A 25,599-nucleotide genomic window follows, 5' to 3' on the forward strand; every position below is an offset into this window, starting at 1 on the left:
AGCACTTTGGCAGGCCGAGGCGGGAGGATCACTTGAGGTCAGGGGTTTGAGAGTAGCCTGACCAACACGGTGAAACCCCGTCACTACTAAAAATATAAAAATTAGCAGGGCATGATGGCAGGCACCTGTAGTCCCAGCTACTTGCGTGACTGAGGCAGGAGAATTGCTTGAAACCAGGAGGTGGAGGTTGCAGTGAGCCGAGATCGCACCACTGCACTGCAGAGACTCTGTCTCAAAAAAAAGATAAAAGAAGAGACAATAGGGGGATCTCAGCAAATACTGGATTTAACAAAGTAGATTAAGAGAAACTATCAATTAAAAAAATAATTTTTAATGAAATCCCCAAGATCCAGAGCTTTGTAATACGTAAATCCATTCCCAAATATCCATGCTGAAAGTTTAAAAGAAATGTTAGCTGATAACTACAGAAATACAACTTTTCCTTAGCTTTACTGTAATCTAGAAACAAAGAATGTTTCTAATATTTAGACAGACACTACTAAGGACCTTACAATGAGAGACGTGTAAGTAAGTGTGGCACGGTTCACTGGCAGCCCTGGGCTGGGCTTGTCCACATCACCCCCATGGTGAACAGTAACGCCATTGTGTAAATGCTCATGAACAAAGCATTACAGGAATTTTCCTGTTTAGACATACCGTATTTCCTTTCAAACAATTCTTCAACTTGTTTACGTAGATCAGTGATGCGAGCATTCCATTTCTCTGAAAATTGAGCAAAAGTTAATTCCCATTAAGAAGTCCCTACCATCGGGGTGGCACTAGGGTCTTGGGCTGACCGAACATACAATGACATATTTTCTACATTTTTACATCCCAACTGTCCATATCATTTTACTGCTTTCCAAAGCCCTTTCCCTTTTTTTCTGGTGGTTCTTAGAATTATGAGGTTGGTGCAAAAAAGTAACTGCGGCTTTTGCCATTACTTTTAATAGTCTCATGGGAGACTAGAAGAGAAGTTTTAACATTTAGCACCTCTTTTTAGCCTTTCAATTTCTGAAAAGCAGGAGGGCAGAAAAGATCAAGCGAATTAAACATGGCAAAAGGGAGCCCACGATAAAGAAGTCTCCAGGGGTCTTTTAACAAACTTCCTAAAACATGTCTTAATTGCGTGGAAATAAGACTTTACGGATATATAGCTGCAACTTAGAATGCTAAAGAACAGGCCAAGCGCAGTGGCTCATGCCTGTAATCTCAGCACTTTGGGAGGCTGAGGCAGGTAGATCACCGGAGGTCAGGAGTTTTGATTCAAGCCTGGCCAACATAGTGAAACCCCATCTCTACTAAAAACACAACAATTAGCTGGGCGTGGTGGTGGGCGCCTGTAGTCCCAGCTACTCAGGAGGCTGAGGCAGAAGAATCACTTAACCCGGGAGGTGGAGGTTGCTGTAAGCCAAGATCGTGCCACTGCACTTCAGTCTAGGTGACAGAGCGATACTCTAGCTCAAAAAATTAATAATAAAAATTAAAAATAAAGAAGAAAAACATATTTAAAAAGTACAAAAATTCAATTCATATCCAATCATTGTGACTATGACACAGTGGAATATTAAAGTACTATTTTCAAAATGTATACAAGCTCAATGTTCCATTTATTCAAAATATGAATCATCAACATCATTTGCCACTAATATCTCATTCAGTCGCTTGCTAGGATACATTATCCATTGGGAGCTCACAGATTAGCAGCCGCAGGGACACGGTGCAAAAACAGAAAACCAAGAGGTGAAATAGTTCTGAAATAAAGGTTTTAAAGCTAAGAGAAATAAATTACTAAGTCTTTAGCACTAATCTTGAGCCGACTAATTATCATCAGACAAGACAATGTCCTATGCTTTGGTAAATTCAAACTATATTTAAACACTGTCTGTAATGGGACTTTCAAAATGCTCCTGGCTTTCCAACGATGAGATTATAATGCAGTAATACAGGCTAAAGCATTTCCCCCTGCAGAGCATGTTGCAACATTTCTCAGTCACACTGAGAGTCCAGAAGATGAAGGAAAAGGTCACGTATTTCGCTGAGAACTTACCAAAGTTGAACTCCCTCACTTTCCGCTTCCCAGCATTGGCGGGTTCCGGGACTGGCGGCTGTGGTAGCTCATTGGTCTTTGGTCTCTTAGAAGGTGGAGAATAATCATCATCTTGAAAAAGAAAATGGTCATCACTGGAAGAACCGTCTTAGAGTTACAGTCACCTCCTGGTCAATTCCCAACATTGAAAAGGTGAGCGGGACTTGAAAGCTATTTTGAGTATCAATAATTATTTCTGTATTGTGAGCTTTAGCAGGCTTTTTCCTAGTCACATTTGAAACTGTATTTGTTTGGAATGTGTTCAGGGGAATATTGCTTTTTCCTCTGTCTTTCTTCATTAGTTTTTAGTTTGCTTCATTTGAATTGTCATTATAAATTTCCCCTTCTCAAATAACTTTCAAATTGTTGCCAAGAACTATATTCTATTTTAAGGCTTTTGAGAAAAAACTTTCAATGAAGACAGCCACCTAAAGTTATACAAATACGTAAAAGGGGATAAAATAAAGCTTAGATGGAAAAGATATTTAAGCTTATACAAAATTTAAGCATGCATAAGCAAGGGAAACTGGGTAACTATGTTCAAATAGTTTTTTTTTTTTTTTTGGAGACAGAGAATTGTTCTGTTGCCCAGGCTGGAGTTCAGAGGTGCGATCGTGACTCGCTGCAACCTCCACCTCCTGGGCTCAAGCAATTCTCATGCCTCGGCCTCCAGAGCAGCTGGGATTACAGGCACCCGCCACCACGCCTGGCTAATGTTTGTATTTTTTGGTAGAGATGGGGGTTGTGCCATGTTGACCAGGCTGGTCTCAAACTCCTGGCCTCAAGTGATCCACCCACCTCGGCCTCCCAGAGTTCTGGGATTACAGGTGTGAGCCACTGTGCCCGGCCTGTTCAAATACTTTTAACAAGTGCAAAATGTATGGGCTTAAAGAACTAGGGCTGCATTATTATGAAAGGGATACTGTTGATTCAGTCAGCACAGAGGCTGCGTATAAAGGAGTAGTCAGCTATTCAAGCAGAGCGCACAGCACACACGCTGTCGTGAGAGTTTTGTACTCATTTCCTTGTAGATACACACCAGCAACTCACTCTGCTGTGACCCTTCAATACACCTCACGTTAGGATTAGAGACATCTGGGTCAAATCAGCTGCCACTGTCATCTCTAGTCCCTCAAAGTGTCAGGTAACATGCTATTAATATTGCTGCTCAAACATCACCTATAAAATACTGAAAACATCCTTTTAAGAAATTCTTATTTAAAAACAAATGTGGTATGGTAAAGAAAATAATTATTGTGTTAAAGACAGTATCATGGGGAAAAAAAGATCACGTGAGTAAAATAAGCTATCTTTTTAGATGGGTATAATTGTTATTCTTGTTTTACAGCTAAAGAAATGGGCTCAGAGAATGTTATTTGATTGGACCGTGTTGTATCTCTGGACAGCACAGCTGAGATCAGACTGTGTGTGTAACTCCACTAGCCTACAAGGGTGCTTCTCATAAAGGTAAGAAATGTAAATTTGGCCTAATATACAACATTGCCCGGGCTCGCACTGGGTCGCTTCTGTAGACACTTCTGTATTAATCAAGGGAAGGTGAAAATGCTCCTAGAAGGCGACTGGACACCAGCACCCTTGCGTGCTGCCTTTGGGCTCTTCCTCTAAGGCCAACAGTGACCTGAAATTATTGACTGGGCTGACCATGCCAATCAACTGGAGAAAATGGTACCGAGGTCACCAACATCAGACAAATTCATTTTAGGACCTATTTATGTGCTTAGAAAGACAAAAGTGCTTTTGTAAACTATACTATTTCAGAAAAACATAATCATAGTAACAATGACGTAAAATGCTGATGTGTTGAACGCTACTTTAGAAAAACATGTTCAAATCTAGGAAAAAATTTCTGATAGAAAACTATCTATCGGCAGGGTCTCATTCTTTCTTTCTTTCTATCTATCTATCTATCTATCTATCTATCTATCTATCTATCTATCTATCTATCTATCGGTAGGGTCTCATTCTATCACTCAGGCTGGAAGGCAGTGGCATGACTGTAGCTCACTGTAGCCTCGAGCTCCTGGCCTCAAATGATTCTCCTGCTTCGGCCTCCCAAACAGCTGGAACTACTACACCTGGCTATTTTTCTTTTAATTTTTTGTAGGGACAGGGTCTCATTATGTTGCCCAGGCTGGTCTGCAACTCCTGGCCTCAAGTGATCCTTCTGCCTCAGCCTCCCAAAGTGCTGAGATTATAGGCATGAGCCATGGGGCCAGGACAGAAAACAATTTTAAAATGACAAACTACCTATGAAAGAAGATTTGGCTGTCACCTGGGTTTGTATTACTGTAAGGATGAAAAATGGTCGAGACACCCTATAAATAGATTAAGGTTCCAACCTAAGTAAAAACAATCTGGAAAACAGAAGTGGTAAGTTTGGACCTCGATTCTGAAAATATACTTTTTAAAAAATCCTATTTTCCAACTCCCAACATATTTTAGAAACTTTAAGAGTATTTTTATGCTGGCTTCCAAAGATTAAAACAAAATACACTCATTTCACCTATGAATACTGTCAAAGCATTATAAATGCTTAACATTATTATTATTATTATTTTTTTTTACAAACATTAAGCAGTAACTTCTAAAATAAAAGTATTTCCCCTATAGGTTAAGGTCTCCTAAGTATCCTCATAGATCATCATTTAAACTGACCATTCATTGAATGACAAACTGAAAGCTGCTAGAGTAGAATGACATGCGAAGGGAAACACGGCTGTAGATGGAATGGAATGGACACCTGGCGAGCTCCATCCCATGAATCTCAGTCCAAATGCAAACTTCACAGCTGAGGCCCGGGGGAGGGGAAGACAGGTTTTCCTTACTGAAAAGACTTCAGTTTTTCAGTCACGCAAACATTTTAGAACACAAAAGGTTTAATAGCATAAATAAATTTTATGAAGGTAATCCAATCGATCATAAACAAAAAAAAAAAGAAAGAAAGAGAAAATGGCAAATCTACTAGAGTGTTTTTTAATACAACAAAGACTGTAAAATATTGAATAGATCAGGGATATCACATTTTCTTCTTCACTGACAAATAATAAAGTTCAATCTGTTAAATGTTAACAAATACAGAGATGAATGTAGTTACTTTATTTTTTGAGACAGGGTCTCACTCTTTCACCCAGGCTGGAGTGCAGCGGCATTACTCACTACAGCCTCGACTTCCCAAGATCAGGTGATCCTCCCACCTCAGCCTCCCAAATAGCTGGGACTACAGGCCTGCACCATCACGCCCAGCTAATTTTTTTTTTTTTTTACTTTTATAGAGATGGGGGTCTCCCTATGTTGCCCAGGCTGGTCTTAAACTCCTGGCCTCAAACAATCCTCCTGCCTTGGCCTCCCAAAGTGCTGGGATTATAGGTGTGAGCCACAGCATCCAGCTGAATGTAGTTATGATAAAACATCACACCATATATTCTATTTTAAAAACCCTGTTTCATAAACTTTTTAACTAATCTTTGGGTGTTTTAAGTCATATGGAACATGGCATTCAGGCATCAGAACAGCTATAAACTTCACCACATCCTCAATTTTTTCTGCAATGAACTCTTTGTTGCAATTAATTGGTTTTGAGAAAGTAAGAAAAAATGAGTTTCTCGACCTAAAATCCTTTCCACAAAGGATCAAAATTACTTTTTACTCTGAAGCATAAAACATCACCTAAAGCTCTAGGGCCTGCCCTCACATACTGGGCATTACTCTTCCAATTATTCTGCTGTTTCCAAAGCATAAACAACCATTTTTGTGTAACAAGACACACGTTTCAGCATGCTTCAAATTCAAGCCCCAACTCTTAAGTGTTTCCATAATCAAAATGTAAAGATTTTAAGATATATTTTAAGATAGTTTATTTTATTTTTTGAGATGGAGTCTCACTCTGTCATCCAGGCTGGGAGTGCAGTGGCACAATCTTGGCTCATTGCAACCTCCACCTCCCACGTTCAAGCAATTCTCCTGCCTCAGCCTCCGGAGTAGCTGGGATTGCAGGCGCCCACCACCATGCCTGGCTAATTGTTATATTTTTAGTAGAGATGGAACGTCACCATGTTGGTCAGGCTGGTCTCGAACTCCTGACCTCAGATGACCCACTCACTTCAGTCTCCCAAAGTGCTGGGATTACACCACACCTGGCCCATTTTAAGATATTTTAATATGCAAAAGGTGCTATTCATGAATTTACAATAGTTATGCTACCCACAGTAACAAAAGCGCTCCGCCAATACTTACAAGTTGGCAACACCATCCCTAACTCTAAATTTGTGTTTAGAAAACACCAACTTCCTTTTTGCAACATAGTAACGAATATGCCTACAGATAATACAGGCTTCAGAGCTAAAGCTGTTTCTCACTGCATTCTAGCCAGTGACTCAATTAAATAGACTATGTTACAATATCTTCTGATACTCTTATCTTCAACATAATCAGACTGGTAATGTGTTATCATACAATCTGACGGCTATTCAAAGTTTAAAAACAATCAAAAACAATACTGTATCTATTTCAAAACCCGGACCCATTAATGACCCTACACATTTCAAATTAATGGATTCATTCTTTCACCCATGGATACAACTTACAGCTCCTCTAAAACTCTTTACATAAACAACTAGGTATTCATTAAATGACTATTTGGCAGCAATAAAAATTTTTAAACAAAGTGTTCAAGTGCTAAACTAAGCAATTATGTCAATTTTAAAACTGCTGCAGGGACACTTAAGAAAACACAAGAATGAAACAATAAACAGCAAAGCCTGATGGCTTTGTCTTCAAAATCTCCCCAGAATCAACCACTTCTTATCTCCCCGGCCACCAACCTGCTCTAAAGCACCCCTCTCTGTGCCCTAGGTAATTCCAAGAGGCCCCCCAGCTAGTTTTCTGTCAACACTATTGACTGCTGTAGGTATTTTCTTTTTTCCCCCCTTTTCTCAACATAGTCGCTAAGTTTCCTAGAAGTGAAGGACAGAAAGTGTCACTCATATTTTCAAAACACTCCTGAGGATTTGCTACTAAATTGTTCACTACTAAATTCTTAGCACCGTGGCCGGGCATGGTGGCTCATGCCTGTAATCCTAACATTTTGGGAGGCCAAGGCGGGCAGATCACCTGAGGCAAGGAGTTCAAGACCAGCCTGGCCAACATGGTGAAACCCCTGTCTATACTAAAAATACAAATATTAGTCGGGCAAGGTGGCATGTGCCTGTAGTTCCAGCTACTCGGGAGGCCGAGGCAGGGGAATCACTTGAACCCAGGAGGCGGAGGCTGCAGTGAGCCGAGATCACGTCACTGTACTCCAGTCTGGGCAACAGAGCAAGACTCCGTCTTAAAAAAAAAAAGGGGGGGGGCAGGGGGCGGTGGCTCATGCCTGTAATGCCAGTTCTTTGGGAGGCCAAGGCAGGTGGATCACGAGGTTAGGAGTTCAAGATCAGCCTGGCCAAGATGGTGACACCCCATCTCTACCAAAAATACAAAAAAAAAAAAAACAATTAGCCGGGCATGGTGGTGCGCCTGTAATCCCAGCTACTCGGGAGGTTGAGGCAGAGAACTGCTTAAACCTGGGAGGTAGAGGATGCAGTGAGCCGAGACTGAGCCACTGCACTCCAGCCTGGGCGACACAACGAAACTCCGTCTCAAAAAAAAAACAACAAAAAAATTCTTAGCACCTGGCACATACAATGTGCTCAGTATTTGTGGAGGGATTAAATGAATATATGAATAGTATTGTCCTTAATTAAATGCAGCAGCCAAGTATCTGCCACTATCTTAAACATAAATTCCACAAAAAAGAGATGGTAGGTAATTCAACTGCCCATCATAAACCCTACTGAAATACTGAAACTCTAAAAAGGTGTTATTCAAATCTTAGTACATAATTCCTCTGAGACTCCTATTTTTACATATATAATTATGTATTCATTAAGTGTCTGCTTCACAGTTATAAAAATAAAAAACACAAAGTTTTCTAATGCTAACCTCTTCAATTACAGAGATCCTAAAAAACCTACAGTACCAGCTGCGTTAAGTGTGCCATGTGTGGTCATGTGAGTCAATTATATTTGAAATTATTTACATATACCTTTCAAAGTATGAGAAATTTAAAAAGTCAAAGAGTTTGACTTATTAGGAAGATGTAAAATTCATCACAAAATGAATTTACTTAAAATCAATTTAAGGGAAAAAAATCAGGTTAAGTAACGAACAGAGAGTTAGGCCACAGCAGAAGGAACACAGGTAACAGGTAAGTGACTCAGGTTTGGGAAGTTAGGCCTTAAGAAAGAAACTTCTTTTACACCGTTCTTAGTGCTCCCTTGACAGCCAGACCTGAAACAAGTCTGATAAGGTTTTCTGTGCACACATCAGAGATAACATACCTGACAGCAATTTACCTTAACCCAGAAATGTAGTCACGGTGTTTACGAAAACTGAGGCATGCGGTTCTATTAGTCCAAGGCTGATTTCCCAAACCTAAGTTACGTATGTTTTAAACGTTTACCACCGACTCCAAGTACAAATAAAACGCCACAAATGGAAGCGCACAGCTCAGAGCGCACCAGCAGGGGGTTAGGTAATGACCCTGTATCCATGAACACGTCCACCTCAGTGTCAAATTAGCCACTTCAGAACTCCACATAATTGCAAATGAAGATATCCAGGTTAAAAACACTGTGAAAAATCGGACAGACTTATTATTATTATTATTTTTTGAGATGGAGTCTCGCTTTGTCACCCAGGCTGGAGTGCAGTGGCGCGATCTCTGCTCACTGCAAGCTCCGCCTCCCGGGTTCACACCATTCTCCTGCCTCAGCCTCCCGAGTAGCTGGGACTACAGGCGCCCGCCACCACGCCAGGCTAATTTTTTGTATTTTTTAGTAGAGACGGGGTTTCACTGTGTTGGCCAGGATAGTCTCAATCTCCTGATCTCGTGATCCACCCACCTTGGCCTCCCAGAGTGCTGGGATTACAGGCGTGAGCCACCACGCCCGGCCTGGACAGACTTATTTGATGACAAAGTTCTTTTTTTTTTTTTTTCTTTTCTATCAATGATTTGGGAAATGTGAAAAGATTTATATCTAAAATTAAGTCGTCTCCAGGCAAGCAGGAATATCTCAGTTTATTTCTGTCCATCTTCCTATCAAGCACGAGTATTTTCCAAAACAAAACTAAGATTATTCTCTGGATACACTTTTGCTTTTCAAGTTGCCTTGTTCTTAAGGCAGGATTTTTTTTTCCCACTGAACATTTTATATTAGAGATCTTTTTTCAGATTATTGGAAAACATTATCAGGATTTCAATGGCTATAAATTTTTCTGTTATGAAGATATACCAAAATTTTATTTCCCAACTATGGCTATCTAAATAGCTCCCACCATCTGGAAGTAATGTTTCCAGAAAGAATATACGATACACATTATTAACCAGAGGTGTGCATGTAAGCTCTCACTTGACCTTGTTAATATCGAGACAATTTTTTATCTTCCTAAAAAAATTAGGAATATAATGGTTGATATAATTTCTATATAATATACATGTCTTTTATATGTACATATATAATATGTGTATGTGTGTAAGTACATATGACATGGAAAATGCTACCTTTTAAAAGAATTACTTTACTTAGACCTGGTATTTCACTGGTCTTCTGAAAAGAAATAAGTCTACATAGCAAAATTCTGCTACTTAATCATAAATGTGAACGTTAAATCAGGCGTATGGCACAACGTCTTAGTTTAAAAGAAATGAATGGCCTGGGGTGGTGGCTCACTCCTGTAATCCCAGTACTTTGGGAGGCCGAGGTCGGGGGATCACCTGAGGTCGGGAGTTGGAGACCAGCCTGACCAACATGGAGAAATCCTGTCTCTACTAAAAATACAACATTAGCTGGGCGTCGTGGTGCATGCCTGTAATCCCAGCTACTAGGCAGGCTGAGGTAGGAGAATTGCTTGAACCTGCGAGGCGGAGGTTGCAGTGAACCGAGATCAGGCCAATTCACTCCAGCCTAGGCAACAAGAGTTAAACTCCGTCTCAAAAATAAATAAAATAAAATAAATGAGATTTATTACTCCATCCAAAACAGTTAAAGTTCAAAAGACTGATGTACACTTCAGGTTCATGAGCCATTTATTTCTGGATTTTCTTCAAGGTCTTATACTATAAAAGCAAGTATTTACATTCTAAACCATTTTAATACAGCCTCCATCTGCTTTAAGATTTGACAAATCAAAATGGTTATTAGTCCCACCTAAAAGTTTTATTTTTATAATTTTAATAACCTCCTATATTAATATCTCCATAGAAAGGGCACAGCTGAGTATTTATAATATTTATACGCTCTTAAATTTGTTTCCTGTTAATAAGGTTTCTAACTAAAAAGGAATTAAATTTCAACTATTTAATGCTAGATTGTAAACAATTCAAAATGTTTTAGATTAGAAAAATTATATTAATGAAAAAAGAAATCTGTATATTAACACACGAAGTATGAAGAGATTTCTTATATTAGGTGGAAGCTACTAATGGACTTATATTTTAGAAGCAATGAAGACAGACACGTTGAGTAGTTTGGAGTAGTCAAACACTAGAAATAACCAAGTGACATCAGTAGGTGACAGGTTATTAAGAGAGAAAGAGAGACAGACAGCAAACCAAGAAAGGTTACGCAGCAGCTAGAAAAAAACTAATAAAGTACCAAGATGTACAGTTACGGGAGGGGGAGGCCTATGGAATATGTGATATTTTAAAATTTGCTTTGTAATGTGTGCTGAAAACATAAGTGTATTTTTGTAAAAATCAAGATATATACTGAATTATTTCTCGAAGTAGACACAATAAGCTGACATACATCCCTCGGTATTGGGACTTGGGAGCAGAATGAGGGTGAAGAAAACGTTCCACTGCGCAATTTACTATACCATTTTCACATTTTACCACAAGAAAGAAGTACTTTGAGGGGAAGAAACTTACAAAAGTACTGTGAGACATTAATTTTAATTTTTTTTTTTTTTAAGATGGAGTTTCACTCTGTCGCCCAGGCTGTAGTACAATGGTGTGATCTCAGCACACTACAACCTCTGCCTCCAGGGTTCAAGTGATTCTCCTGCCTCTGCCTCCCAAGTAGCTGGGATTACAGGCACGCACCACCACACCCGGCTAATTCTGTATTTTTAGTAGAGATGGGGTTTCACCATGTTGGTCAGGCCGGTCTTGAACTCCTGAACTCAAGTGATCTGCCTACCCTGGCCTCCCAAAGTGCTGGGATTACAGGTGCAAGCCACCGTGCCCAGCCGGGAGACATTAATTTAAAAGGAAAAATGCAATGCTCATTTAATAATTATTAATATGAACTGATAGTTAATAATTCTATTAGCTGAATTTTCAAATAATTCAGGATAAACTGTCTCAGCTGATCAGGTTCATGCTTATCTTTGGAGAAAAAAAAAAAACTAGGTTTGAAGCAATCTTAGCTATAGAAGAGTATTGTAGAATAACAGTTCTGAAAGATAAATTGTATGTCAGCCTCTAAGTAGTATTTGCGGGTCGGGGGCGGGGGGACTTGCTTTTAAAATTACTCACTAAACTATCAACACTTTCTCCTCCACTTTACTTAATTAGAAATTAGGGATTCCAGCTCCAAATAAGTCTTCTTCTATCACAACCCCATAGATTATAGAATCTGTTTTTGTGTGTATCAAGTCTGGTCATAATTTTCTTTTTCTCTTTTCAATTCCGACTGATAGCAAGGATAGCTTGGGCCACCTGTGGGCCAGTGCTAATTCTCACAGCTTCATTCTGTCATCTAAAACTCCCAAAGCACTGGGGTGCACTGCTGGGGAGTGGGCTGCTTTGGTCACACAAACACATGTATTCGTCCCACAAGTCTCCTTTCAAAATGAATGAAATGCATATTTAGCAATGTGAATGTGACAAATACTTTTATGACCAGAAGTAAACTTTGGAATCAAGGCTTTTAGATAACTAACCTTCAATAGTCACCTCAACTTCAGGGTCCTCACTTGTTTCTGAAGGGACATGTTGAGTAGAATCTTGAAAAAAATAAAATTCTAAAATGACATTCATTATTAAGCATTTTTCCATATGTTCCAACATTTTACTGATTTGATACTCCAAAAGCAGCCTACTATAAAAATTCACTGGCATTTTAATTCATTTCATATTAATGAAATTAAAATTTGACCCTTTTCATTATAAATAGGGATAAAAGAAAACAAAAATTAGAAAAACTCTAGAAAAATTTAGATAATAACATGTTACCTGCAGAAATTGACTCAAAAAAATCCCATAGTCTTGGAGGAATGAGGATCTGACAAAGTCACAATGAATTTCCTGCCACAGCTAGAAGATGCTCAGATAGAAACAAATGCTTTCTACTTGGGTTAGAATTTCTTCTCTCCTTTCAGAAATGTGAGGAGTGGTTTCTACTGTCCAATAAAACCACAACCCAGGCTTTGCAATGGAGACTTTCCTATCAAGAGACCGAGTGTCACAAGTGCACACAGGACTATATCCTCTGGCTTTGTATGCAACATATTTCGAAAATTAAAAAGTTCATTCATATTTGTTCCTACACAAGACAAACGTACATCAGAATGTTAGTGCTAGAAGCTTAGAGAGTATTTTCATTAGTTCTCTTTCATTGTGCAAAGGTTGAGAGATTAATTGATTTGCCAAAGATTATGTTTACTTATTAGTAGAGGAATAAAGGCCAGAACCCAGATTCGATTCAACTTTGTTAAAACTGGAAGATGACAGTAAAAATGTCCTAAAAACGCCGTCTTCAAGATGCAGTACCTGCCGACGGGGCTGCAAGGCGGTGAGCCCTTGTACTGCAAAGTTGTGATCTATTACCCAGGTCTTGTTGTTCTAAATCCCGCCTATTCAAAACTGAAAACTCTGTCACAGAGAAAATACCCACCTCCACACGGTAAAGCATACAACATTCACCCACACAATCTTCTATAAAAAGAGCTGACAGGGAAATGTAACCAACGGTTTAAAATGAGCATATCAGTATTTCTGAGTGAAATGTATTCCGGGGAGAAACCCTAATTCTACAACTGAATTTGGAGAAACCAGCCTCTACTGGGGGACTTTTAAGATGGTCTTTCCCTCAAAGAAGGTAAAAGATCAAACAAATGATTTATTTTAATTACAATACAAATGTAAATACAATGGAATATAAGCAGTTACACAGTAGACCCCTCTTTTCATTCTAGAAAAATAAGGTATGACATGACCGATTTATGAGAGAAATAATCCTAAAACAAGATTCGGTTACCTTACCAGTCATTTTCCTTGGGGGAAATCTACAGAAATTTGTGTGGAACCGCTTAAACCCCTTGGAAGTAAGAAGTCACCCTGCATGATAAGTTTAACTCAGGATTCTAAAGAAAAAGAACTGTACCTCAGTCAGGTGTTCCACCCTAAAACCAAAGCTGTAGAGCTGGTAAAATGACAAAGTTGTTTATGGAGTAGTTGTGGGTATAAAATAAAGGGAGAAATTCTCTCCTTTATAAATTTTCTGTAGTCTATATTCTTACCCTACTAAAAGACTAGAAGTATTAAAAAGCACATTTGAAACTAAAATACGAATGGAGCTAGTCATTTTAATTCTGAAACACTGAGGCTATTCTTCCTTAAAAGATCTTTCATATGGCACAAGAAAACCAGGACAAAAAAAAAAGTAGCATTTTGCATCATGTAAGAGCTTTACTTACCACTTAGTTTTCAATCCCATAGGCTTTATTAATCAGTATGGTCAAAGAAGCATATTACATCTTAGAACTTAAAAAAAAAAAAAATAACCTGTTGGCTAGGAAGGCATACCAAAGGAATCACCTTTTATTTCCAAATGAGGTGTTTTAAGGATAATAGAATCTATAAAATAGAATAAACATACAACAAATAGTGTAAAATATGCAATCTCTTTTTCTCCTAACCTTCTGCTGGTACTTCCATTTCTGTGCCTTCATTGCCCTCTGAAGAATGATGGCTTCCTAAAAAGAAAATAAACAACATATAATAAACCAATAAAAACTGACACTGAAAGATGAAAGAGAATCTAGGTAACAATCCAAACAATGTAAGACATAATAAACATACGCAAAATGATTGTCTAACTCTTTAGCCATTAAGTCAAACAATGTTTTCTAATCCAGAAAAGAATACAACGCTTCTATATGGAAGCTAAAAGAATTGTTTTAAAACACAAATACAGAGCGCAGACCTAAGGAGGTTTGGGGATTTAATATTTGTTACTATAACTACATGATAAAATTACTGGATATTGGCATCTGAGGAAGCAGAATTATGCTTCAAGTACCATGCTCATCTGTCAGTGACACACATACACACACACTGATCACACTAGATGCTTGCTGTGCTCAGACACTTAATTAATTACTCTGTAAGGAAGCTCAGGGTTTGCTGTGGAAAACGTTTCATGCTTTCCATGTTCGCTATGGCGAAAGCCATGGAAACTCAATCCCCATCATTTCATCAAAGTTGTACTTAAAGGAAACTCGTAAGTTAAAATTTAAGATACTACCTTTAGTCTCAAAAGCATTTTAAGTCGGGTAATATAATCTGCCTGCTTCTAAAAACTGGAACATAAAGCATGATCAGTTAGGCAGTCACAAGGTAAATAGGCTCATCCTACTAGAGCAGAAGTTTTACTCACGAAAAGGAAAGAAAGAATCTAAGACATCAGAGAGCCACTTAGGATTAAGAACGCAAGCTGCCCCCTAATTTGTATCCTCCGTCCTTAAAGATCTGAGCTACTAACATGGAAAAGATGGAAAAACATTGCCTTTAAGTACCAATACAAACATATTACCTATCAGTAAGAATACATCGCTTGAGGGGAAAGGAAGCAGATGCTCATCTATTTTGTCTCATCTATTGAGAACTAAGTTCAGAAGCTATACTAAAAGTAAGATCTAAGTTATAAACGTATTTTATCTTGATTTTTAAAGAGCAATGCTTACAGTCTGAAAAACTGTCATTTGGTGGCTAATATCCTTGAATTCAAAGCACCATACTGAGGTCACATCTTTTTGGTTCTCAGTACCTAGTTTTAGCATGTCACAATTATCTGGGGATTCTTTTCCACTTCCTTTACATTGCGAAAACTCACCTGAACTCAAAACTGTAGGTAAATCTACAAACCTATACCTATGAGTCAATCTTTAATTCATTTTTAAAATATGCTTTCTCTACACACTTCCTTTCTCTTTTTTTAATCTTAATATTTGAATTTATGGAGCATTAAGTTCTTTGACTGTAAAAGTCAAAGAAAAAAGAGATGTGAGGTCAAAGGAATGAGAGCAAAACGACGAGGTCAGTAGGTAAAAAGGAAAATTTCAGCAAAGAATAACAGTTAAGATGATTGTTCATGTAAGCAATAATTCTGTATGTCTTTTAAAATCTGAAATAAACAATTACATTTACATTATATGCTAAGCCTAAAGATTACATCTTATGCACTGAAAGCCAAAATACATAGAATTAAACGCCATTACTAATAGCCTATGAGTATCAAGTTTTGGAACACTATAAAAAATTGCCCAAAAGGCAATCAACTTGAAACTTACAGATTAACAAGCGCTATTTCAGAATTCTTCTAAATACTAAGTATCAACATAACCTTATCAATATTCACATCACTAACCAATACAACAGTAACCTGGCTTCTGACTGTTCTGAGATAAGGTATAAATGTGTACTTTACCTTCAATAGGAAAGTGTGTCATGTACCCATTTCGAGATTCATTACTAGATTCACAAAAGGGAAAATTGATTTTGAAAAATTGTTGCTTGTGAAGTTCATTTATATGTTAAAAAAAAAGGCCAATACATTTTTTTTCCTTTTCCATTTAGAAAAGTAACACGATACTTATAAATATTAAACACAGTCTGTGCAATATAAGGAAACATTAAATATGAGCAGTATGTGGGAGAATGGGAGTAAAAAGATTATACCTTGCAAAGGCTTCGATAAGGGCTGTTTTTCATCAACATCATCGGTTTCAGAAGGGCCTGCTTTGGGATACAAAGATAATACTTCAAAAGTAATCCCCCGCCCCCCCAAAAAAATGTAGGATGACTTTAGTTAACAAATTTGGGTGAGATACATGGAATGGCCTTTTCATAAATAAAAAAGAAAAAAATTTTTTAAAAAAGACTGACAAAATGAGCAATATCAATTCATGATCTTGGTGAATGGAAAAATATAATCAGGTAAATTCATATGTAAACAGCCAAAAGAAATTTTGAAGATGACTGGACATATGGATTGAATGGGAATGGTATGTCTAAAATGGAAGATATGGGTTTTTTAAAACAGTACAATGTTTATAACAGTAAACTGTAACTTTTACTTCATACAGATTACAAATGCAGGTTTATCTCACAGGTGTATATGTTTCTTCTTTGGCAAATATTTGCTTACGCTTTTGTCATACTGAAGAAAAATGCAGAACCAAATGTTATATACCTTCCTTAGAATCTCTAAAATAACGTAAACCATCTCCTTGCATCTCTACTCAAATAGAAATGTGATAAACTAACAGTTATTAATTCATTCTCCCTTTCTCCCAGCACCACGGGCATTTTTTCTAATAAGGTTCTTTCCAAAACACAGAACGTACTCTGAGTTAAATTCAACTTCACAAACTGCTGTATTTTGACAACACATTTACATGTTATCATCAAACTCTTTAATGATTAAAGTAGTAATAGTTTTAAAGTAGAAAACAAAACATTGTTTTCAATGGCTATTTAACATAAAACACATTTTGGCATTAATAAGACCACAAATCAGTTAACTATCTCTGAAGAGAACTGAGAAAACATCCTAAGTCGTTTGAAATGCTTCATTCATTAAAGCCTAAGAAATTTCACAAAGGGCCGGGCACGGTGGCTCAAGCCTGTAATCCCAGCACTTTGGGAGGCCGAGACGGGCGGATCACGAGGTCAGGAGATCGAGACCATCCTGGCTAACACGGTGAAACCCCGTCTCTACTAAAAAATACAAAAAACTAGCCGGACGAGGTGGCAGGCGCCTGTAGTCCCAGCTACTCGGGAGGCTAAGGCAGGAGAATGGCGTGAACCTGGGAGGCGGAGTTTGCAGTGAGCCGAGATCCGGCCACTGCACTCCAGCCTGGGCGACAGAGCGAGACTCCGCCTCAAAAAAAAAAAAAAGAAAAAAAAAGAAATTTCACAAAGACGCATCACACTACACATTACAGGCAAAGGACACATCAGAGAAAAAAATCAATTGCATGAGAAATAAAGAAATAGTTTCCACTTGGAACCTCAAAGGATAGCAAGTCTTTGAATGTAGACTCCTAAATTCAAATGCTAGATCCACTGCCTCCTAGTCTTCTGACTCTGAGTAAAATATACAGAACTCGTGAAAAGGAAGATGTGCTATTTACAGGATTTAAAAATGCAATGTTCGTGAAGGCTACTAATTGACCTGTAAGTACTGCTTTAGCTGCTCTTCACAAGTTTAAGTGGCATTCTCGATATTCTGGTCTAAATATTTTTAATGAGGCCCTCATTAAGCCAATTACAACCATGTTTCCTAGGATTCCCACTGTATTATGTTTTCTATTAATAATTTAATTTCAGTATGTTCAGAGAATTTATTAAGACTACCTGTGAATAAGTACACAATTTTTATAAATGATTCATGCTTTGTAAATAAACTTATTTCCTGGGTACACAGTTTTCTTTAGTTAGCTTAAATATATTAACTGTAGTTAAAATATTCTATGTAACATATAAATGTTATAAAAGTATTCATCAGTTAGATATATATCATTGGTTAAAATCTCCCACATGACAGTACATATCTATAGAGACTTATAACTTGTACATAATTTTTACTTTTACTTTGAGGATATATTTTTAGGCACATACAAACTAATGGTTGTTGTATCAACTTAGTGACTGATTCCTTTAAATATTACATAGTCTTATTCTACCCCTGCTACTACTGTTTTTGGCCTCCAATATTGCTAAACTATATATTTTTTAGTTGATATTTACTCAGCCTACCTCCATGTATCACTATACTTTCAAATTATTTTAATGTCACATATTTGAATTTTATTCACCCTAAAAATGGTACTTGATTTTATTCACCCTAAAACATACTTAACCTCCACCTCTCAAATGCTTGAGGTGCCTACCACTCATTGAGAAAACCAACACATTCCCAACACTCACATTTGAATGCCACTATTTTACAGGAGCACTGAGGTGCACAGAGAAATATATCCAAGCCTATTTTGGAATACAAAAGGTTTTAGAAGAAAACATCAATGTCCTTACGTAAAAGAACGAAGAAATGAACTGTATTATAATCACACAGTGTAACTACCATGATGACACGATTAAATCTAGTTGTGACAAAATAGATAAATCCCAGCTGAGGCAGAGGTTGCAGTGAGCTGAGATTGTGCCACTGCACTCCAGCCTGGGTGACAGAGCAAAAATCCATCCCCTCACCCCTGAGAAAAAAAAGATAAATCTTGAAAACTTAAATTGAGTGACAGACTATACTCAACAACATATACAGTGTACCACTGTGTAAGCTTAACTCAGGAAGTGACATATATAAAACAACACGCATGGACATCACACACACACACACACACAGTCCTGCAAGAATATTTACATAGTAAACCACAATATCACCATCAGGAAGGACAATTCTCAGTTTTCAAGATCATGGTCAACTTAAGAAGAATAGAGAGAGAAGTGGGAATTTGGGAGAGCCCAAAGAAGGGCTTCAGTGAAATAGTTACACGTTATTTCTTGGAGGGAGGAGAGAAGAGACGAATACTATGGTTCCCTAAACCTGGGCAGACTGATACTATGCTTTTAGGTTTTAAATATTTCATTTTAAAAAAGCATGTTAGCACCTGTAATCCCAGTACTTTTGGAGGCCCAGGAGGGTGGATCACCTGAGGTCAGGAGCTCGAGACCAGCCTGGCCAAGACGGTGAAACCCCATCTCTACTAAAAAACACAAAAAATTAGCCAGGTGTGTTGGCACACATCTTAATCCCAACTACTCGGGAGGCTGAGGCAACAGAATCACCTCAACCCGGGAGGTAGAGGTTGCAGTGAGCCAAGATCGCGCCACTGCACTCCAGCCTGGGCAACAGAGTGCGACTCTATCTCAAAAAACAAAAAACAAACAGAAAAAAGAGAAATGAAGGCCTATGTCCACACAAAAGCTTGTACACAAATGTTCATAGTACCTCTATTTGTAATGGCCCCAAACTGGAAGAACCCAAATGGCTGTCAACAGACAAAGAGATGAAGAAATTTTGACCCAGGCATACCAACAAATTAACAATCAAATGGAATCTACTACCAATACATGCAATGCTGTGGATGAATTTGAATTTCAAAACAATCATGTGAAATCAAAGAAGCCACACTGCTCCCCGCCCCATGAAAACAGTCCACATTTTATTATTTCATTCATAAGACTTCATAGAAAATGCAAACTAACCTAAAACAGAAAACAGATCCGTGTTGCCTGAATACTGGGCAGGGCAATGAATGACAAGGGGACACAGGAAACTTTTGGGGTTATAGATATTTTATCTTGGATGCAGTGAAATGATGTATTAGGTATGTACATGGCAAAGCTAACCAGATTTTTTTAAGTGTTTAATATACTATAATTATGCAGTGAGAAAAAATTAAGCGGACGATATATCTGCATTTTCCTAATAGGCTTATTTTATTTTGCAACACTGCAACCTGGGATTGAATTCTAAATTGTGCCACAACTTTTGCTCATCCTTTTAAGAACATGAATGGCTATTTTACATATCCCCTATGGATTGTCTGAGTTAATCTTATAGCCCCATTTTTTAAATGTTTTATCCCAGTGACTGAATTATAAATATATGTTAATCAAGAACTGATCAATAAAATACTATTTAAGAAATTAAAGCAATTGATGAGCAAATTTTAATTTTAACCACGAATAATTTTTAGAATGAAAAACTGCATTAACTCGAATTACCTTGAATGTTATACTGATAATAATCAGGATCTTCTGATTCTTCCTTTACTGTCACAGCTGCCATTTCCAGGGAAATGCCTAGAAAAGCAAATGCAATGATATGATTGCATGTCAGAACTTTCAGCTAGATTGTGTAGGGAAATCCTCTCTGCCCTCCCTATAAATACAGCAATGCGTATTTACTTTAAATAAAGACTTTAGATCTTTGAAAAGACAAAAGTAGGTAGCAGAAGGTAAAAATCACCTATAATCCTAGCCAGTGCAAAATTTTAACCATTCATTAATATTCTGCAATTATTTGCTGCTCTTTTCACCAGCAAATTCTTATCTTTAGAATCAAAAAAAATTTTGCCACACTCCCTTTTCACTTAATAGTAAAAATACTTTTATAAACCATTGAAACACACTTATAAACATCAGCTTTAATAACTCAGTATTCCAAAGGAGAGACAGCATCATGGTTAACAATTTCAATAACGAGATACATTGATTTTTTTTCACCTATAAATCCCTTCTATTACAATGATTTGTGCAAGGGTACAAAGCATACCTTTCTGCACAAGGCTTTGTCCACAATTAGGACAGGTGATTCGAAGCAGACCTTTGTGGTCAGATACAAAAGAGTACATGTTGTGTAAATTCCACTCGTAGGAAGGTCAAAATAGGCAAAAGCAATCGATGTTATTAAAAAGCTGACTTTGGGAAGGGCCGAGATCGTGCCACTGCACTCCGGCCTGGGTGACACGGCGAGACTCCGTCTCAAAAAAAAAAAAAAAAAGAAAGAAAGAAAGAAAAAGAAATGAACAATGCATGGGTGCACATACATGTTTCAGGCTGAGATATTCAACCACAGTCATACCAACCCTAACACGAATGAAATCGTGAGCTCTGACTTGGGCAACTTTGTAAAGAATATTCTCAACTCTAGAGAAAGAGCTCAAAGAGAGTTAAATTGATACACAAAGGGTATGCATCCCTGAAGCAACAAGCAAACAAAGGAGTTACTCCACTGCCTTCGATCACCAAGGGGAAAGTGTTTTGCTGCTACACAGTGGTGGCAGAGAACACTGCATCTGAGACCTTTGCGATTCTCTGGGCTAACTTAGCACTTTCATGTCCATCGGTAAAAGTGAATAGAAAATTACAGCTAACAGCCGGGTAGTAATCACAATTACGGCTCATGCCTGTAATCACAGCACTTTGGGAGGTCCAGGCGGGCGAATCATCTGAGGTCAGGAGTTCGAGACCAGCCTGGCCAACATGGTGAAACCTCATCCCTACTAAAAATACGAAAACTAGCTGGGAGTGGTGGCACGCACCTGTAGTCCCAGCTACTCGAGAGGCTGAGGCACAAAAATCGCCTGAACCCAAGAGGTGGAGGTTGCAGTGAGCAGAGATGGCACCACTACACTCCAGCCTGGGTGGCACAGCAAGACAAGGAAGGGAGAAGGGGAGGAAGGGAGGGAGGGAGGGAGGAAGGAGGGGAGGGAGGGAAGGAGGGAGGAAGGAAGGAAGGAAGGCAGGCAGGCAATAAATTACAGCATTATAGCTAACAAAAAAGGCAGATCCACTGAGGATTCAGACCCTTCAGGAATAAAAATTTGGGTCACTCCAATCGGCTACAGAATCCCACACATACTGGCTGGGGGCAGTGGCTCACGCCTGTAATTCCAGCACTTTGGGAGGCTGAGGCAGATGGATTACCTGAGGTCAGGAGTTCAAGACCAGTCTGGTCAACACAGTTAAACTCGGTCTCTAGTCTCTACTAAAATAAATAAATAAATAATACAAAAATTGGCTGGATGGCACACGCCTGTAATCCCAGCTGCTCGGGAGGCTGAGGTGGGAGGATCACTTGAACCCGAGCCGCGGAGGTTGCGATGAGCCAAGACCGCACAATTGCGCTCCAGTCTGGACAACAGAGTGAGACTTTGTCTCAAAAATTATAAATAAATAAAGTAAAAAGGTAAATCCAAAAAAAAGTCTGGTAAGCTGCAGAAGCACAGACTGTGGTAACTATGCCTACTCTCTTCCTTGTCTGTTACAAATGTGTTTGTGTAAAGATTATGCGTTTGCATATACTAACTATTCTCTTCTGTACAGTAGTATTTCAGAATAGTTTGGTTGGAGGTTTCCTTTCCATTTGTCCATTAGACTAGGGATTACTCAAAGAGGTTTGGGCTGCATTTAAAGAGCAGGTAATATAGCTCGCGACTTTTAAGTCAGTCTCCCAGCGATGGGTGTGACTGCTGGAACACTGTGTCTCTCCATTTTGAGGAGAGGGTAAAAATGGATTTCTTTGCAGGAAGTCAATTACATCTCTTTAGATGGAAGAGTTGTCTCGTTGTACAGAAGGTCAAATGTACAGGGGAGGGTGTGTATATATGCTGAGTAGCCAAACAGAACAGCCTGGGCCAGCCGCAAAACTGATGTCTCTCAGTTGCAAACCCATCCTCTGGGTTTCTGCTGAAGCTTGAGTTCTGCACAGCAGCTGCCTCTGTGTGAGTCTCTGCCACAAGGATACACTACAGAGAGACAGGCTAGAGGAGGGGAAAGGATCTGGGCCTTCCTTTTGGCTTCTTGTCTGCATTCTCATCCCAAAAAGGTGACTCCTCGATATCCTCAATCAGCCTGGCCAAAGCAGGCCCTCCCATCACAACAGCTGTGCCTGGTTGGCAATGTCTCTGACACTACCAGAAGCAGCCTCGCCATGCCCGTCAGCCACCAGCACCAACCAAACACTACCCCACCTCAGAAGTCAGATGGAAAGCTGACGGGGTGTCAGTCACTGCCTAGAATTGTTCCTTAAAGAAACCTTAGTATTCTCCTTTAGGTTACAAAGTTAAACAACTTTATAACTAGTTAACAATCCTTTTTTTTTTTGAGACAGAGTTTCACTCTTGTTGCCCAGGCTGGAGTGCAATGGCACTGGGATTACAGGTGCCCACCACCATGCCTAGCTAATTTTTTTGCATTTTTAGCAGAGACTAGGTTTCACTATGTTGGCCAGGCCAGTCTCGAACTCCTGACCTCAGGTGATCCACTCACCTCAGCCTCCCAAAGTGCTGGGATTACAGGCGTGAACCACCGCACCCGGCCAACAATCTTTACGTTAAATTTTCTCTGTTCCAATAACTGATATGGTTTCTGTCTCCTGACTGCACCCTGGCCATAAATGTAAATAAAATCTTATTTGCAGGATAAATTAAGAATATAAAGATGCAAAGTGTAAAAGAGAAAACAGAAACCTATAATGATGCTGATGAGTACATAAAGACAGTTGAAAGAATTCGATTAAATACATGGGGTTTCCCGATTCAGCATGTTTCTTTTTGGAAGCCAACTAAATATTCAGGAGATGAATACATGAATTAAGGGGAAAAATTTGCAAAATGATGATTTTTTTTGGCACAATCTACTAAAAACTACACAAAAATGTGAGATTTCCTATGGAGTGAAAATAAAGAAAAAAGAAAAACCTTCTGTAAAACCGGCAAACAGTGTAAAAGACTCAAATACCTTTTCCAAAAAAGGATAATTCAACACTTTTCTTGCAGCTCTCCCAAAATACACTTACACACATAAAAGCTCTCATTCACATGCACGCACACATGTTAACGCCCCCTTCCCTCCTCCCCGGCAACTCATTCGAGATGCCCTTAGATGGGGTCAAGCAGGGTAGGTGGCTGCCCAGGAAGCATGGCAGAATGAGAAGGCTGACGAAGGGCCGGGGAAGGGCTGGGGAAGCTGCCGAGGGCCTGGGCAGAGAGAGGGAGATGAGGGGGCCGGCAGGGTGGTGACAGCCCACTAAGGAGCGTTCCGTGTGAATAAGGGGCACAGGGCCGAGCAGCAGGAGGCTTGACGGTGGCACTGGGACACAGAATAACACTGGCGAAATGATGAAATAAATAAATATGCTGAGAACATCTGGGTGCCATGGTTCTAGGACAGAACCGAATTATAAACAGGGGATTGGGCGCACTGGCTCATGCCTGTAATCCCAGGACTTTGGGAGGCTGAGGCAGGCGGATCACTTGAGGTCAGGAGTTCAAGACCAGTCTGGCCAACCTGGCAAAACCCCGTCTGTACTAAAAATACAAAAATTAGCCAGGCGTGATGGTGCATGTCTGTAATCCCAGCTACTCGGGAGGCTGAGGTGGGAGAATCGCTTGAACCCACAGGCAGAGGTTGCAGTGAGCCGAACTTACAAGACTGCACTCCAGCATGGGTGACAAAGCAAGACTCTGTCTCAAAAAATAAATAAACAAATAAATAAGGAATTAAATAATTTTCAATTATTTGAGAATTGAAAATGGTCTCCTTGGAGAGTGGAAAATGGGAGTGCAGAGGGAAGGAGGAGACGAAGGTGGCATTCTATTGATTTTTGTAAAAAGCACTACAGAACAGCCGACCTCTTACATTATATGTCTGTATAACTGGAAAAGAAGATAATACATTTTATCTACAAACATGTGTAACTGGCAAAGAACTCTGCCTACCACTTACTAAGCAAATTACCTTTCTGGGTCTTAATGTGATAACATTAACAAATAGTGTCACAGTTGGAATATATTAGTAGTGACTGCCTCTTTCTTATCAAAACAAAACAATAACTGAGTCAAACTATAACCTTCTACACTAAGGAAAAGTCTTCCTTAATTTCACCATTGATTCTAAAAGCACTAGTACGTACCAGAATCTTCTGTGGGTTCAGTTTTCACTTTGATGGGACCACAACTGCAAGGAGAAGAAAGCCCTGATCAAGCCACGTGCTGGTGACAGTCATTCCCACAACATTCAAAGTCTCTGGGTCTCAAAGTGTAAGATCCCTCCCTTGACCAAGGCAGGTGCCAACCTGACTCAGCTTAAAACTGGCATATTTATTTCTTGCATAAATAAGAGTTATTTGGCTGGATGCAGTGGCTTATGCCTGTAATCCCAACACATTGGGAGGCCGAGGCAGGTGGATCACAAGGTCAGGAGTTCAAGACCAGCCTGGCCAATATGGGGAAACCCTGTCTCTACTAAAAATACAAAAATTAGCCAGGTGTGGTGGCACTCGCCTATTAGTCCCAGCTACTCAGGAGGCTGAGGCAGAAGAATCGCTTGAACCCAGGAGGCGGAGCTTGCAGTAAGCTGAGATCATGCCACTGCACTCCAGCCTGAGTGACAGAGGGAGACTCTGTCTCCAAAAAAAAAGTTATCAACTGAACTTAGGACTTCAATTTCTATCTATCTTTTGGGGAAAAAAGTACTATAAAATACTACAGAGTAGCATATTAAGAGTTATAGGGCCAGGCGCGGTGGCTCACGCCTGTAATCCCAGCACTTTGGGAGGTGGAGGCGGGTGGATCACCTGAGGTCAGGAGTTCAAGACCAGCCTGGCCAACATGGTGAAACCTCGTCTCTACTAAAAATA

The 25,599-nt window shown here is 39.2% G+C and overlaps 1 protein-coding gene and 1 long non-coding RNA gene across 3 annotated transcripts in view; one reads left to right on the forward strand and one right to left on the reverse strand.

The window, feature by feature from the left end:
* The window catches only part of GTF2I (general transcription factor IIi), an 82,620-nt gene that overhangs the window by 32,511 nt on the left and 24,510 nt on the right, over positions 1–25,599 (reverse strand). The window contains exons 7-13 of one of the 2 annotated variants that reach the window (XM_011960585.1): positions 24,874–24,917; positions 20,181–20,258; positions 16,110–16,169; positions 14,069–14,125; positions 12,092–12,154; positions 2,051–2,161; positions 658–723 (exon numbers count right to left, since the gene is read on the reverse strand). In XM_011960585.1, the coding sequence (XP_011815975.1) occupies positions 658–723; positions 2,051–2,161; positions 12,092–12,154; positions 14,069–14,125; positions 16,110–16,169; positions 20,181–20,258; positions 24,874–24,917 (479 nt within the window). The remainder of the gene's footprint in view (positions 1–657; positions 724–2,050; positions 2,162–12,091; positions 12,155–14,068; positions 14,126–16,109; positions 16,170–20,180; positions 20,259–24,873; positions 24,918–25,599) is intronic. The other variant, XM_011960586.1, reaches the window with a different exon arrangement.
* The window catches only part of LOC105525053, a 48,265-nt gene continuing 24,694 nt past the window's right edge, over positions 2,029–25,599 (forward strand). Inside the window, exons 1-2 of the long non-coding RNA XR_001003854.1 lie at positions 2,029–2,242; positions 3,438–3,556. This is a non-coding gene — a long non-coding RNA (uncharacterized LOC105525053). The remainder of the gene's footprint in view (positions 2,243–3,437; positions 3,557–25,599) is intronic.

The sequence above is a fragment of the Colobus angolensis genome, unplaced genomic scaffold (assembly GCF_000951035.1).
Source record: "Colobus angolensis palliatus isolate OR3802 unplaced genomic scaffold, Cang.pa_1.0 Scaffold516, whole genome shotgun sequence".
Lineage (NCBI taxonomy): Eukaryota > Metazoa > Chordata > Mammalia > Primates > Cercopithecidae > Colobus > Colobus angolensis.